This window comes from Phoca vitulina, unplaced genomic scaffold (assembly GCF_004348235.1).
Source record: "Phoca vitulina isolate PV1807 unplaced genomic scaffold, GSC_HSeal_1.0 scaffold21, whole genome shotgun sequence".
Taxonomy (NCBI): Eukaryota; Metazoa; Chordata; class Mammalia; order Carnivora; family Phocidae; genus Phoca; species Phoca vitulina.
In genome coordinates this window covers 20,943,366-20,960,455 of record NW_022589724.1, presented here as the reverse complement: position 1 = coordinate 20,960,455, position 17,090 = coordinate 20,943,366, and the positions used below count along the sequence as shown (strand labels likewise).

Below are 17,090 nucleotides of genomic sequence, written 5' to 3'. Positions count from 1 at the left end.
GTTCTTCCTATGGCCCTGGGCTGGGTCATCTCCCAACTTCTCCCCAGAGCTCCAGGGGAGGACTGGATGTGAATCCCTGCTGCGTGATCTTGGGCAAGTCAAGTTCCTTCTCTTGAGTCTCAGCTTACCTGTCATTGAAATGGGATTAAGAATACTTCCATCACAGGGTGGTTATAAAGATCCAGAGAGCCAACGGACAAGAAAGGGCCTGGCCTATGGATGGGTGCCCAAGAAATACCTACAGAATCAAAATTCTTTTAAAGCGTTTCCTGTCTCCTGCAGCCAGCACGGATCCCCCCTTCCCCTGTCCGGGCACCAGATGTAGCAACCAACTGTGGTTTGCAGGCATCACTAGGGAGGATAAGTTACCTTGGAACAGGGATAAACGGAGAATTCTCTTTGGTAAATTACGGCTCCTGCTAAAGGTTTGACACTTCTATTTTCTACCTGTCAGAAAAAAAAAACTATATACCAGTGGTCAGTTTCGTGTCCCTTTTTATACTCCATCACCCCACAGAGCAAGCCGGGCAGAACTCCTGTCCTGTGGGGGAGCAGGTAGTCCAGAGCACACCAATATGATAATTAGGGAAACGCGGTGGCCCTTCCTAATGAAGCTTTGAAAATGAGCAGTGCAGGTTGTCGGCACACCTTGGGAGAAGCTGGAGCATTGTCTGCAGTGGAACCCAATAGAGATAGCCATCTGGGTGACACGCAACGTGAAAAGCTCTCCGTCCGTTGACATGTTGTTACCGGGGCTCAATAACTGTGCGCTGATGTGTTTGAAGTCTGCCACCGGTGACTTGTGATTGACATATGGAGCAGGAGCCCAGGAGGGAGCAGGATGTGAATTGATGGCCTGAGAAATACTAGTGGGGAAGACAGGAAGGAAGAGGGAGGGAGGGAGCGAGCAGGTGCGCTGGCACGTAAAGAACACCAGTCTCGTCTGGGCACCACACCGGGCACACTCCCAACCACCACCGGCAGGGGTGTGCATGGGTTTGGAGAGGGGTTTCGGGGTGCCCGAATCTTGCGTGCCAATCAACCCCTCTTCTGTCGGGTTCCTAAGGGAGCTATTCACACAAGGGCTGATGACAAATGGGAAATCAAAGAACCACTTTATCATTAGCTGGGGCAGTGGATGAGGGCACATTCGGAGAGTTGAAAGCAGCATTGAATGTAGTTCAGCCAAACAGACAGCGGGCCCAGAGGTCTAGCTTCAGGATTCCTGGGGCAAATCGAGTCTGTGTTGGGACTCGCTTCCCAGCACGACCCTGTTCAGGAAGGTGGTGCATCTGGACAAGCCAAGGGCTACCTTTAGTCTGGACAGAGAGCCTGGGCTCTCGTACCCAGACAGTCTGACTGGCGAGCACCATTTCTCCAGAATGGACAGGGCCACTTGCTGAAAGGTCAGCCCCAAGCAGCCTCTGAAGTTCCCGCTTTCTAGCTCTGGAAGAGGAAATGGGAAAGGGGTGAGAGATTGGGAGGAGAACCAACAATTGTGGGCCACCTGGGTGCCAGGCACCATGCTGGGTCCTTGGCATGTGCTGCCTCATCTCATCTTCACCCCCGCCACGTGGGCGGATATTCTTCTCTTCTTTTTAGGTATCAGCAAATAAAGGCACTGAAGGTTTGTGTAAATGCTCACAGCCGCACAGCTAGAAAAAGCAGCAGAGCCAGCATTTCAATCCTGGTCTGTCTGATGCCCAAATCACGTTCTTTTCAGTGTGCCAGACTGCCTCCCCACATCTCCAGACCCAAAAAACACAAAAAACAAGAAACAAAATGAAACAAAACCAAGAGGGGAGGAGGAGGAGGATTGCAAACACGCCTCTATGCTCAAACAGGGAGCTGATGTGGGACTGAAAACCTGGTTATCTTGGCCTCTCTGCACCAGAGGAAATAAACTAGGGGAACCTCTGAAACTCTGAGGCCAGCCTGTCCCCGCCCCTGCCACTTCCAGATGACTCCCCAAAGTCAGGAATGAGCGTGGAGGGGTCCCGCAGCGATGTGCCTCAGCCCATGCAAAGGGGTGTGGGCCAGTGGCGCTCATCTGCGCTGGAAGTCTCGGGCTCGCCGTGGCTGTTCGGGTCCCATGTGAAATCTCGGGGGACAGATTTAGAAGGGAGAAGTGCAGAAGCCTCAAGCCCCTGTCTGTAGGTTTGGGCCCAGGGACTCATCTGGTGAGCATTCCAGCGGGGAATCACTTCTGGATAGCAGCAATATCTTCTGTCTCAATCAGTGACATCGGTTGGGTCTGTTGGGACCCATCATTGGGTCCCATGAGTGTGCCATTGTCGGCCGATGGACACTGGTAAGAGAGCAGAGCACCCAGGTCCGGCTTTTCTTTCTCCTCCTAGAGACTAATGGATGTGGAGGTGAAGACATGCATAGGGTGTATTTCTGAAACATGGGATTCTCATTTCCCCCTCGGAGCAGGCAGAGACCTCCATTGGTAGGTGTTAGAACAGGCCAAAACACAGTGACTGCTTTATAAGGGAGGAGCCTGAGACTCAGGAAGGGGACATGGATTCACCAGGGCCATGAGCTTCGAAGTGGCAGCACCAGATTCAACGCAAGACGTGCCATGCTCAAGTCCTTGCTCTTTCCAGCCCTTTAGAATTGACCAAATGACAGAAACCCACCATGATCTAACCTTAACTTACATTTTCAGCCTTCTCTCCCACCACCCCTGCCGTATGCCCACCACTAGTTCCAGCTGTGGGAAGGGAGGGCCTTCCAGGCAGGGGACCCAACCCCGGCAAAGACATGGAGGCAAACCGGAAGAGGGCGCGCTCCATCTAGCAGTAATATGTCCCCTCCCGTCTTTGGCAGGAACTGCAAGCTCAGCAGCAGCAGCTTGTCCATGGCGGCTGTGGACATCCTCTATATTGACATCACAAGGAGGTGGAACTCCATGACCCTGGACCAGCGGGACTCGGGTAGGTACCTGATTCCTGGCCTCCACCACATCTAGTGGGAGTCCAGATGGGTGGGCGGTACCCTTTTGGTTCCTTCTTGTTCAGGGTCAAGGTTGGGGAAAGAGGAGGTTATCCTGTCAGTTCTAGACATTGCTGGAAGGATTGAGCTGAATTTGAATCCAGGAGCACTATCCTGAATTCCGATACCAAGGCTGTGCCCACTCAAATTTGAGTTCCACCATTAGAATCTCTTGTTTCTGCTTAAGGCCATTCACATGTTCATCCCTCAGCACACATGTACTACTGTGTGCTGGGCCAGGCCCTGGACAGCACTTGGCTCTCACTCGCTGTAGAGCAGGGAGGCAGAGGAGAGCCCAGCGCTGGCTTGGGGAGGGGTGCTGAGGGGTTATTGGGAGCCCAGTGGAGGAGCTCCTGTCGCGGGAGACCCAAGGAAGACTTCTTGGAGAAGGGTGAGTGGGGTCAGCCAGTGAACAGGGCAGCACGGACCCCTCCGGCAGGTGTGATCTGGCCGAGACACGGACACATGTGGAAGGCTCAGATAACCCCAAGAAGCTTGGAGGGGCTGGAAGGGAAGGGAGAAGGGGCAGAGATGGGGTTGCAAGAGCCATCGAGGCCTTGAATCCACATAAAAGAGTTTGCTCTTGATCCTCTAGATCAAGGGAGGGTGAAGGATTCCGTTAGAAGGATCCACCTTGGGGTGACTGTGTTTCTGATCTTCTTCCTCACACAGTGTGTTTTTCCAAAAAGGCATAATAACCATACCTGACATTTGTATAGCTTATCGTAAAATTACACCGTGCTTCCATGCATAGTCCTTCATTAAATGTCCCCATGAACCAGTGCACTAGGTATCAGTGTTTGCATTTCACAGGTGGTAAGGTGTAGCTCGGGTGACCGGGCACCCAGGCTTCCCTCCCCTGGGCTGCCTCCATGCAAAAGGGACGCCGGGCAGAGGGGGCACCTCAGGGAGAGCTTTCTCCTGTGGTTTGGTGGAAAGGACGAGAAATCAGATTTTGGGAGAGCCAGATTACAATTGACTGTGCCGTTTTCTCCCCGCGTAAGCTTGGAAAACCATTCTGCCTCCTGTCTCCACTTCCTCTTCTGTAAATGGGGCCAACAGTCCCTGCCTGCCAGGGGTGCCCGGAGGTCTCGGTGTCCGTGGATAGGAATGTGGAGCCCTTGCTGACGGTACAAAGCGGCTCATCTTATTAGTGGGTGCTGCTTGGGGAGAATCCCGGGGGTGGGTCTGTGTGAGCGTGGGTTGCTCCCTGCCACATCCTGCCCCACACCCATGGGCTACAGCTTTTGACCGCAGAGATCATCACCTTTTAATAATGATGCTACCGGCTGCCAGTGGTTGGGCGAGTCCTACGCATAAGCACTCTGCCGGGTGCTTCATGTGCACAGCCCTGGCTGGAATTCTGGAAGGAGGTAGAATCACCTCCATTGCAGAGAGGAGGCTGAGGCTCAACAGCATAGGTGGTGGGCACGGCCCACCCCCACCGTTTCCCTTCTGGGCTGCTTGATCCTACCAGTTGATCCCGGGGTAGGATGACCACCAAGCTCCCTACTGCTCTCCTTTCTTGAATTCAAAAGCAAAACTCAGGGAATACCAGTAGGCACTGAATCAACAAGGTGAGTTCCACCGCATCTCGGTGGGTGGAGAGCCCTCACAGCCTTCCCTGGCAACCAGGAGAGGCTTGAGATGGAGCGTCTTCAGAATCAGGCAGATTAATGATCATCCCGAGGACGGAGAGCGCTCACATGACAGTTGAGTGGGGCGCTTTTCGCTGACGCCTTCAGAAAGTGAAGAAGTGTTTGCTCTGTGAGTTGAACGCAGGGAGTCACCGCAGGATCCTGTGGAGGGGGCCAGAAGAGGGGGTGGGGGTGGCAGTGGAATTATTAAATATTGAAATTGATCAGGAGTAGCAGCAGGAAGCTATTTATCATGTTTTATTGCTTCAAACTAGCATTACCATCTGGCCCATTGTTAATTCTGAATAGCTCTTCATGTTTTGTTTGCCTCTTAAATTGCTCTCTGTAAGCGGAATCCACAGGGGCTGTCCACAGCACAGGCTCGGGTGAGGTTTTCTGGGGTCTGCCAGGATCTCTCCGTTCTGCTGACCAAGCTAAAGAGATGAGAATAATATTTATTTTTAGCACCTACTGACAGGCGAATCCGGGGCTGGGATCTCCCAGGCCTGTTGCCATGCCTCGGTAACCAATCCTTAGCAGTGACTGTGATTTCGAGATTCCCTCCCATGTGCATTATCTCCTTGCAGTTCCCACACCAAGACCTTCAAGGTGGGTAATTGTATCCCATTTTACAGATGAGCATCCTGAGGTTCCAAGAACAAGTGACTTGTCTAAAATCCCATAGCCAGTAAGTAGCAGAGCCCCCATTTGAAATCAAGCCTCCTGCCCCCTGGCCCAGGATGCTGTCCCCCATCCAGGGCCCCCCCAAGCAGTGGTGTTCATTTGAGTGACTGGGGAGGGGGCGGGGCTTGTAAGGCAGGGAGGTGAAAGGTCAACTCATAGAGCGCAGGGCCTCTGGGAAGATGGAACTGGAGTGGGAGGTTAGTTGCCGGCGTGAGCTCCTGTCTCCCCTGACATCATCCTCAGAGCTTTCACTGCTGTTTCCATGGCTCCTGAAAGGAAATCACAGACTCGGGGGGGGGGGGGGGGGGGTATAGATAGTGGGGGCTGGGCATTACAGCCAGGGATGAGAAGCCTGTCTGTGCCCACGGTCTCAGGGGTCACTGCTGTCTGGCTGCTGGCAAAGCTGGGGCCCAGTCCTTGCTTCCGGAGAAGGCTGGTCTGACACCCCGATTCTTGAGGAGAAGGAGCTTCTGAAGTCAGCCGCATTCTTAGGAGCATTCAGGAAGCTCCGGAATAGCACAAGAAGACATTTGTTGTTGAGTGGTGGTTCTACCTTTGGGCAAGTGTCAGCAGAAAGACCAGAGAGTCCTCCTTCCTTCCCTCCATGGTGCTGAGCCAAAGGATTCTCCTGTCCTCCGTTACAACTAAGTCCTGGCCAGAGGTGTGGAAGCCAGGTCAGAGGGGGCAGCTTTACCTGTCCTGGAGCTGCCGCGGGGCTGACGAGAAAGTAGTCAGAAGAGTGGTATAACTGGGCTCTCATTCTCAAAGGGCACTCATTCACTCATTCACCAAACAGGTAATGAACATGTTAGCAGGTACTGGGCTGCTGGGAATATAAATTATTTACAGATCCCACTCTTGAGAAAAAAAGTAATAGAGACCATTTACTGAACATTTACTATGTGACAGAAATACAAAATGCTTGTTATGAATTATCCCACACAGCCCTGTGAGATAAGAGTTTTTCTCCCATTTGACAGATGAGAAGCCTGAGGCTTCAAGAAGTGAATTTAAACAGCTGTGCCAAGTATGTCAGTGGGGACCCTGGGATTTGAACCTAAAGCAGTCTGCATTCAGAGCCCTTTGCCTTTTCATTACACCCAGTGTCTCCCGCCACACAAATGAAAAGGACACGCAGTTGACCGTTGTCATAGGGTACGGCCAGAGCCCCAGTCAGGGAAGCAACAAAGTGGGGGTGCTGTGAGGATAAGAAAAAGAACATATACAAAGCCCTCAGCATGGCGTGCAACCCAGGAAAGGTACTCTCTATGAGTTCTGTACCCCTGAAGGCTAGCACGGGGCCCAGAGCATGCAACAGCATCATGCTCAGTGCCCAGTGAATGTTTGATGAGCAGACAAATAGCAATAAAAAAATGTCCTGCATCCCCAAAATAGGGTGTTCTGAGTGTGAGAGCCATGACTTATTGTAGAGCTGGTCTCACCAACAGTCTCCCTTCCCTCTCCGTAACATCCAGCAGAAAACATCAGCCTGTTTGGCTAAGAGCATCACCCCACCCCCACCACCAGCTGTGTCCAACTGCTTGGGCAAGGTCTCCTTTCTGGAAGCAAGCCCAGCCCTCCCTTCTGCCCTCGTGAGACTTCGGCACCCACCAGAGGGGTTAACCCGATTCCTGATATCTGAGACCTTAATGAACGCTTTATGTAACCTGCATGGGGAGACCCTACTATTGAAATGGAAGAAGAAAAATGGTGTTTGAAAGATTAGTGAGAAAAAAAAAATCAAAACTAGTATTAAAAAAAAAGAATGCACATCATGAAATCTAAATCTCAGACCATCCTTTTATTTATTTATTTATTTAAGATTTTATTTATTTGACAGAGAGAGACACAGCGAGAGAGGGAACACAAGCAGGGGGAGTGGGAGAGGGAGAAGCAGGCTTCCCGCTGAGCAGAGAGCCCAATGCGGGGCTCGATCTCAGGACCCTGAGATCATGACCTGAGCCGAAGGCAGACGCTTAACGACTGAGCCACCCAGGCACCCCTCAGACCATCCTTTTAAACAGCCTTGTTTTCGATGTTTGTTTTTTTTTCCGGAGCTCAAGTGCATAGAATTGGATTAACCATAATCCTTGGTTCATGAGAGCCTTCCATCCTGGTCCATGCATAACCTGCTTTTATTTAGTCAGCTTTTTAAATTAGTAATTTTTAATAATGTAATAAGCATCCACGACTCACCACCCAAAACAAAAGCTAGGACTTGACAATAACCCACATCCAGCACGTGGCTCTCCCCCAACACCAGCCCATTCCCCGCCTCTTTCCACCCACAGAACCCTCATCTGGATCCTGTGCTCATCAGTCCCTAGATAGTCTTGCTGCTTCCTCTCTGTTAGAATGTCAACAACTACTTAGGAGCTTGATGGAATTTAGTAAAATGCAATCTCACTCCCCCGGGCCGGCCAGTGTAATCGGCACTAAAATAAATACATACATACATACATACATAAAGATTCAATTTGCAATTCCAGAATTTCTAGCAGAACAGAAATCTAAATGTGGGTCTTCTCAGCAAAACTGAGGTCTGGTAGCCCTGGTGTTGCCTAGAATCAAATGAAGGAACAAATTTGTCAGTGAAGATGCAGTCATTTCATGTAAATTGCACTCATGAGCGCCTTCTTATCATTGAGACTTTGCTCTCAACTCTTCCCAGAGTGGAAATTTCACTTCTCTGTGCTAGAGACGAGGACAGCATCAAGATTAGGCAATAAAAGGTAGTATTACTGCGTCATCTATGAGAGGCAAACATTTCGCTGGCAAAGGGAACATTTGAGCCCAGCACCTGGACATCTTGTCCATCTAACACACAACAGACATCTGGAGTCCCTCCCAGTAATCAATGGAAACATGATTGCAAAGCAAGAAAACATGGATTGAAGAGTCTTTCCCACCCCCCCTTCTCCACCCATTCAAGCAGGCAGGCACACACACCTTGCTTGCAGAGGGAAATCTACGAGTGGCATCGTTTAATGCCTGATACATCCTGCATTTCTTCCACTGCCTGACAAATGCCTGAGCTACGTGGGCCCCTCTCCTGGGGCTGCCTTAGTTTGACTGGCAGTATAACCAAAGCCACAGGCTCTGGGATCCAGCAAACCTGGCCTCGAACCCGAATCCGGGCTCCGTAACTTGCTAGCAGTGTCACCTCTGCAAGTTACATAACTCCCTCGGAGCCTCATGTCCATCCTCTGCAAAGTGGAGATAATAATGGTGCCCAGCTCATAAAAACAGTGCCCTGGACGAAGTGAGACAGAGCACACGAGGTGCTCAGAGCCGGGGCTGCCGTAGACACGGCTCTGGAAGGGGCTGCCGCTGCTGCGACCGCATGCGGGGCTCTTGCTGCACCCCTCTCTCAGGAAATGCTTCCCTGCACCTGCTCATGCCCGGCGCTCCGGGACCAGCCAATTAAACGCTGTGGAGTGAGGGTGGCATCTGCCCCTTAAGCTACACTCACCTCTGTGAAGCCGAGTGCTGTGCCCGGCACAGAGTAGGTGCTCTGCAAACGTGTCAGATGAGCTAGGATCAGACCCTGACAATCCGCGGCGCCTGTGGGTGTCTGAGTCTTATGACTGTCTCTCACCAAATTTCCTCAGTCGACTTATGCAAATCATCTGCCTCCTATACTTTCATCAGCTGGAATGAGCCCCAACTAAGATGTATTTGGTTAACGATGTACTGAAATATTTAAAAGTATTTTTACTTGGAATGTTTAGCAAAGCCTCACATACATATACATGGACGGCCCCTCCCTCTGAGATATGGGAGGCCGCCCATAACTCGGCAGGTCTCACGCAGCGTCTCTTGCAACACGTCTGGCACGAGCAACATTCTTCAGCCTTGAAATTATCTCGAAGTCAGATGGGCTTCTCTGGACGTGTGCCCTACACGCTTACAAAATAGTCGGCCTCAGGATTATCCTTTATAAAGGCAAGTGAGCCGACAGAAATACCAGCTCGCCCTTGCCCTCCGACAGACGCTCAAGGGCCTGCCACCTCGTGGGCTGCGTGTTCTGGAATCACTTCTCCCCTTCGTGAGGGCCGCCAGGAGCCGCTGTGTCGCGGGCACCTGTTCGTCATCCTCTCCATTGTCACCTCCAGGGTGAAGGGAACAGGATCTCTGTCCACTGAGCTGGCCTGACCCTCCTACACCCAAAAGTCACAAAAAGGGAAAAGCGGACTGACATCGTATGCAGCCGCCCCCCTTACTTGTGCCTGGTGCTTACCACTGTGGATCTTACAGGCACAGCCGAGCAGGACGGAGCTTGTCGGGAAAGCGGGAGCAGCCAAGTCACGTGGGCTGCGGTCCAATCCCGGCACCCCTCCCCCACCCCCGCCCAGCTGGCAGCTCTTTGAGGGGGCACTTCAGCTCTGGGAGCCTCAGTTTCCTTTAAAACGGGGCTGATGACATCACCTTGGGTTGTTGTAAGGACTTAGTGAGGAAGTACATGCCTGATTCAAACAGAGCCCTTGTTGGTTGGTTGGTGGGTGGGTGGGTGGGTTGGCTGGTTGGTTGGTTGGTTTGAAGCACTGTGGTGGTTCCTGATGTTTGTGTGCACTTTACAGATTACAAAGGACTCTCCCAGTCCACTTGTTCACTGAACGCTCAGACTCCTGGTGAGCTGGGTCTTAGTCCCATGAACCCATTCTCGGAGGAGGAAACTGAAGCTTGGGTAAAGAGGGATTTGGGGGCCAGAGCAGGAACCCTGTCCTGAGCCTCCGCCTTGTGCTGCCTGGGAAGTGACAACAGTCACAACCACGTGAAGATGGAAGGACCCTGCCAATCCCCAAATGTCCCCAGGCCCAAGAACCTGATTCAGGGACCAAGGCATCCCTAAGGGTTGGCTGAGCTGTGTTTGGTCCCCAGTCTTAGCTCAGGGAGACGTTGGCCATGACAGACACATCTAGGGGACTCCTCCCCCAGGCATCCCCTATCTGCTCCCCCTCCTGCCAGGGGAGTCCTATAAATGTTCATATATACTTTACTGTCACAAATATGGCACAGAAGCTCCTCACAGCCCTGCTGCTTAGAGTTGAGGAAATGAAGACTAGCCGGGTTAGGGGCCACCTCCAGTGGTGCCCAGCTAGTACGAAAAATTTACGGAAAAATTGAGCAGCTAGTACTGAGAATTCCCATATATTCCCCCACGTTGTCCACTATAATATCTTGTATGACTGTATATTTGTTAGCGAATAAATACTAATACATTATTAAAGTCCATAGTTTACATTAAAGTTGTTGCTATGTTGTGCATTCTATGTGTTTTGACAAGTGCATGATGTAATTTCCCCAACATTATAGGACCATACAGAATATTCTCACTGCCCTAAAAATCCCCGGTGCCCCATCTATTCATCCTCCCTCACCCTGAATCCCTGGCAACCTTTTTACTGTCTCTACAGCTTTGCCTTTTCCCGAATATCACATGGTTGGAATTGTACCATGGCTGCCTTTTCAGACTGTCTTCTTTCACTTAACAATATGCATTTAAGGGTCTTCCGTGTCTTTTTGTGACCCGATCGCTCAGTTCTTTATATTTCTGAGTAATAGTCCACTGAATGGTTATACCACAGCTTGTCAATCCATTCACCTATTGAAGAATATCTTGGTTGCTTCCAAATTTTGGCAATAATGGATAAAGCTATTATAAACATTTGTGTGTAGGCTTTGTGCGGACATAAGTTTTCAACACAGTTGGGCAAATACCTAGGAATGTGATTGCTCAATCATATAGTAAGACCATGTTTAGCTTTGTAGGAAACTGCCAAACTGTCTTTCAAAGTGGCTGTACCCTTTCACGTTTCCACCAGCAATGAATGAGACTTCCTTGTCAGCATTTAGTATTGTCAGGTTTTGGATTTAGCCATTGTAAGAGGAGGGTAGTGGTATTTCATTGTTTTCATTTGCATTTCCCTAAAGACATAAGATGTTGAATATCTTTCCATTTGCTTATTTGCTATCTGTATGTCTTCTTTGGTGAGACGTCCATTCAGATCTTTTGCCTGTATTTTATTTTTTTTAATTTTATTTTATTATGTTATGTTAATCACCATACATTACATCATTAGTTTTTGATGTAGTGTTCCATGATTCATTGTTTGCGTATAACACCCAGTGCTCCATTCAATACATGCCCTCTTTAATACCCATCACCAGGCTAACCCATCCCCCCATCCCTCTCTCCTCTAGAACCCTCAGTTTGTTTCTCAGAGTCCATAGTCTCTCATGGTTCATCTCCCCCTCCGATTCCCCCCCCTTCATTTTTCCCTTCCTACTATCTTTTTTTTTTTTTTAACATATAATGTAATATTTGTTTCAGAGGTACAGGTCTGTGATTCATCAGTCTTACACAATTCACAGCGCGCACCATAGCACATACCCTCCCCAATGTCTATCACCCAGCTACCCCATCCCTCCCACCCCCCCACCACTCCAGCAACCCTCAGTTTGTTTCCTGAGATTAAGAATTCCTCATATCAGTGAGATCATATGATACATGTCTTTCTCTGATTGACTTATTTCGCTTAGTATAATACCCTCTAGTTCCATCCACGTCATTGCAAATGGCAAGATTTCAGGGTTTTTGATGGCTGCATAATATTCCATTGTATATATATACCACATCTTCTTTATCCATTCATCTGTTGATGGACGTCTTGGCTCTTTCCATAGTTTGGCTACTGTGGACATTGCTGCTATAAACATTGGGGTGCACGTACCCCTTCGGATCACTACATTTGTATCTTTGGGGTAAATACCCAGTAGTGCAATTGCTGGGTTGTAGGGTAGCTCTATTTTCAACTTTTTGAGGAACTTCCATACTGTTTTCCAGGTGGCTTCACCAGCTTGCATTCCCACCAACAGTGTAGGAGGGTTCCCCTTTCTCCGCATCCTTGCCAATATCTGCCGTTTCCTGACTTGTTAATTTTAGCCATTTTGACTGATGTGAGGTGGTATCTCATTGAGGTTTTGATTTGGATTTCCCTGATGCCGAGTGATGTTGAGCACTTTTTCATGTGTCTGTTGGCCATTTGGATATCTTCTTTGGAAAAATATCTGTTCATGTCTTCTGCCCATTTCTTGACCGGATTATTTGCCTGTATTTTAATTGGGCCATTGGGTTGCTTTCTTCCATATTGTTGAGTTTTAAGAGTTCTTTGTATATTTTAGATACAAGTCCTTTATCAAATATGTCTTTTGGAAGGGTTTTCTCCCAGCATGTGGCTTATCTTTTCATTTTTATAACAGTGTCTTTCACAGAGCAGTTCTTAATTTTATTAAAGCTTAACATAGTTGTTTTTTGTTTTTTTTTTTTGCTTTCATGGATCTTGCTTTTGGTGTTGTATCTCAAAATGCATAACCAAATCCAAGACCCCCTAGATTTTCTCCTATGTTATCTTCTAGAAGTTTTATAGTTTTGCATTTTACATTTAGGTCTATGATTTATTTTGAGTTAATTTTTGTGAAAGGTATAAAGTCTGTGTCTAGATTTTTGGCGGGGGGGGGGTGGGGTGGATATGGATGTCCAAATATTCCAGCACCATTTGTTGAAATGACTAGTTTTTTTTCCATTGAATGGCCATTGTTCCTTTGTCAAAGATTAGTTGATTACATTTGTGTGAGTCTATTTCTGGACTCTCTATTCTGTTCCATTGATCTATTTGTATGTTCTTTTGCTAATACCATGTTGTTGTGTTTTTTTAAGATTTTATTTATTTATTTGAGAGAGAGAGAAAGCATGAGCGGGGGAGGGGGGGGGAGAGGAAGGGCTAAGGAGAAGAAGACTCTCCGCTGAGCAAGGAGCCTAACTCGACTTGATCCCAGGACACTGAGATATGACCTGAGCTGAAATCAAGAGTGGGACACTTAACCAAATGAGCCACCCAGGTGCCCCCCCATATAAATTTTAGATTCACTTAGATATCCACAAAATAACTTGTTGGGATTTTAATTTGAAATGTGTTGACTTTATATACCTTTTCTTTTCTTGTCTTACTGTATTAACCAAGACTCCCAGTACAATGCTGAAAGGGAGTGGTGAGAGGGAACATCCTTGCCTTGTTCTCAATCTTAGGGGAAAAGCATCTAGTTTCTCTCCATTAAGTATGATGTTAGCTGTGGGGTTTTTTTTAAATAGATATTCTTTATCAAGTGAACAAAATTTGTTTAGAGTGTATTTTTTTTTTAACATGAATGGGTATTTGATTTTGTCAAATGTTTTCCCTGCATCTATCAATATGATCATATGATTTTTCTTCTTTAGTTTATTGATGTAATAGATTACATTAATTGATTATTGAGTATTGAAGCAGCCTTGCATACCTGGAATAAATCCCATTGGTAATGGTGTGTAATTCTTTTTATATATTATTAAATTTTGTTGAGGATTTTTGCATCCATGTTCATGAGAACTATTGTTCTATAGTTTTCCTTTCTAATAATGCCATTATCTGTTATCAGGGTAATGCTGGTCTCATAAAATGAGTTAGGACATGTTCCCTCTGCTTTTATGTTCTGGAAGAGATTGTAGAGAATTGGTATAATTTCTTTCTTAAATGTTTGGTAGAATTCGCCAGTGAAACCATTAGGACCTACTGCTTTCTTTTTTGAAAGGTTATTAATTATTGATTCAATTTCTTTAATAGATTTAATCCTGTTTAGATTATCTGTTTCTCTTTGTGTGAGTTATGGTAAATTGTGTCTCTCAAGGAATTGGTGAACTGGTCCACTTGGACACTTAACTGACTGAGCTACCTGGGTGCCCCTCCTTTATTATCCTTTTAATGTCCATTGGATCAGTAGTGATTATCCCTCTTTTATTTCTGATATTAGTAATTGTTAATTACCAATTAGTAGTCTAGTAATCTATTCCTTTTTGTCTTGGTTAGCCTGGCTAGAGGTTTATCAATTTCATTGATCTTTTCACAGAACTAAATTTTGGTTTAATCGATTTTCTCTATTAATTTCCTGTTTTAATTTCATTGATTTGTGCTCTAATTTTTATTATTCCTTCTCGTCTGCTTACTCTGGGTTTAATTTGCTCTTCTTTTTCTGGTTTCCTAAGGTGGAAGCTTAGATGATTGATTCTAGATCTTTCATCTTCTCTAATATATGCATTCAACACTACAAATTTCAATCTAAACACTGCTTTCACTGCATCCTACAGAATTCAGTAAGTTCTATTTTCATTTTCATTTAGTTCAAAATATTTTAAAATTTCTCTTGATACTTCCTTTTTGAACCATATGTTGTTTAGACATGTGCTATTTTATCTTCAAATATTTAGGGACTTTCCAGCTATCTTTCTGTTACTAATCTTCAGTTTAATGCCATTGTGGTCTGAGAGCATACTTTGCATGATTTCTATTCTTTTATATTTGTCAAGGTGTGTTATGGGCTGGTCTACTTTGGTGAATGTTCCATGTGAACTGAAAAGAATGTGTATTCTACTCTTGTAAAATGAAGTATTTTTTACATGTCAATTAGATCCAGTTGATTGATGGTGCTGTTCAATCCAACTATATCCTTACCAATTTTCTGCCTGCTGAATCTGTCAATTACTGAGAGAGGGGTGTTAAAATCTCCAACTTATTAGTAGATTTGTCTATTTTCCTTTGCAATTCTATCTGTTTTACCTCACATATTTTGACAGTCTGTTTTTAGCTACATACATTTTAAGGATCATTATGACTTCTTGGAGAATTGACCCCTTTATCATCATGTAATGCCCACCTTTATCCCTGATAATTTCCTTTGTTCTGCAGCCTGCTATATCTGAAATTAATTTACCTACTCCAACTTTCTTTGGTTAGTGACATATCTTTTTCTATCCCTTCACTTTTTATCTATGTCTTTATGTTCAAAGGGGGTTTCTTGTAAACAACATAGAGTTGGGTTTTGTTTTTTATCTACTCTAACAATCTCTGTCTTTTAATTGACATATTTAAACCATTCACATTTAAAACAATTATTGGTACAAATTCTTTACATGTTTGGTAGAATTCACCAGTGAAGCCATCTGGCCCTAGAGTTTTGTTTGTTGGGAGGATTTTGATGACTGATTCAATCTCCTTACTAGTACTCCGTCTGCTCAGAAATTCCGTTTCATCATGATTTAGTCCTGGTAGGTTGTATGTTTCAAGAAACATATCCATTTCTTCTCTGTCATCAAAGACACCGTTCCTGGACATTGTCCTTTTCTTCATTCTCTCTCTTTGCAATTTAGTTTGTGACATTTCGATTGACATGTCTTCAGGCTCATTGATTCTTTCCTTGGCTATGTCTGGTCTACAGATGTGTCCATTGGGGGCATTCTTCATTTCTGTTATAGTGTTTTTTATTTCTAACATTTTTAAAATTCTTTCTTAGGGTTTCCATCTCTCTCCTTACATTACCCATCTGTTCTAGAGTGTTCTCTTCTTCCTCCATTAGAGCCCTTAACATTTTAACCATCATTATTTTTAATTCTCCATTGCATGATTCTAACATTGTGTCATAGCTGGGTCTACTTGTGATGCTTGCTTTGTCTCTACAGACACATTTTTTTTTCTTGTCTTTTAGCAGGTCTCATAATTATTTGTTGAAAGCCAGACGTGGTAGATCAGGTAGTAGGAACTGAGGTAATCAGGCTTTCAGTGTGAAGCTTTATATTAACCCAACTAGGAGCTGGACTCTATTTAATGTTTGCTGTGGCTGTAGGTGCCAGAGGCTTCAGTTTCCTTTGTCTTATTTTCTCCCCCTGTGGTCCTTGGGCTTTCCTAAAATCTCCTTCTTGACCAGAGGAGCTGTCGATTGTTATCCACTGTTGTTACATTGGAGCCCTTTTGATGTGGTGGTAAGGTGCTGGGGAGAGACAGCATTTGCTAATCTCGTGATTAAATCTCACTTTCTTAGTGGGCTTGAGTCCCTGGACTATGACATTCAGAAGTGTTTCTTAGGCCTCTTTTTCCTACCCTTATGTGAGAGAGGAAGGCCAAATGGGCTAGAGTTGTCTAACTGCCCTTCCCTCAGGTCAGATAAGCCTCTGGTAAACTAGTCTCCTTTGAGGGAAGTCTTGTGTTATGAAGAACACTTAGAGTATGTTTCAAAAAGGTTACTTCCCCACACACACCCTGTGCCTGAAGCATGTGGGCTTTTTCTCCAATCACCACCTTGAGAACCCAGTGGGGCTCTGAGGGTAAAACCCACAGAAGTGTGGAGGACCCCTAAGACAGGGCCCCATACTCAGCCTCCAGCAATTCCTCAATCACCAATGAAGCATTCCTACCCGTTACTGACTCCAGCAGCGACTGCTCCTAGTAAGCTGACCTTGACTATCATTCTCTGTTTTCATGTGTCTGTCCAGTGTTCAGGATGGCACTTTGCCCTGTGACCTCAATTCTCTAATGGATGTAAGGAAAGTCATTGGTTTTCAGTTTGCTCATCTGTTTTCTTGTTGTGAGGATGGGAGTGATGACTTCCAAGCTCTTTATATGTCAGTGCTGAAGCTGGAAGTCCTTTATATGCATGTTACACTTTCACATCAATCTGGAGAGTTAATCTTTCTACTCCAGGTTACAGAGAAGAAACCTGAGGCTCAGAGAGGTTAAGTAATGTGCCCAGGGTCACCCAGCTAATGGGTGGCAGAGCCAAAATTCTTTGTCTTCTAATTCTAATGGTTTTTGAGAAACTACCAATCCCAAGCATTCCAGAAATGTTTGCTATATAGGCCTTTTCAGAGATTTTCCATGGAATTCTTGGTGAAATCTGGACGTGGTC

General features: G+C 46.3%; 1 protein-coding gene across 1 annotated transcript in view; it reads left to right on the top strand.

Annotated features, from left to right (window-relative positions):
* The window catches only part of TTLL11 (tubulin tyrosine ligase like 11), a 227,359-nt gene that overhangs the window by 193,870 nt on the left and 16,399 nt on the right, over positions 1-17,090 (top strand). The window contains exon 8 of the mRNA XM_032418525.1: positions 2,833-2,939. Within this exon, the coding sequence (XP_032274416.1) occupies positions 2,833-2,939 (107 nt within the window). The remainder of the gene's footprint in view (positions 1-2,832; positions 2,940-17,090) is intronic.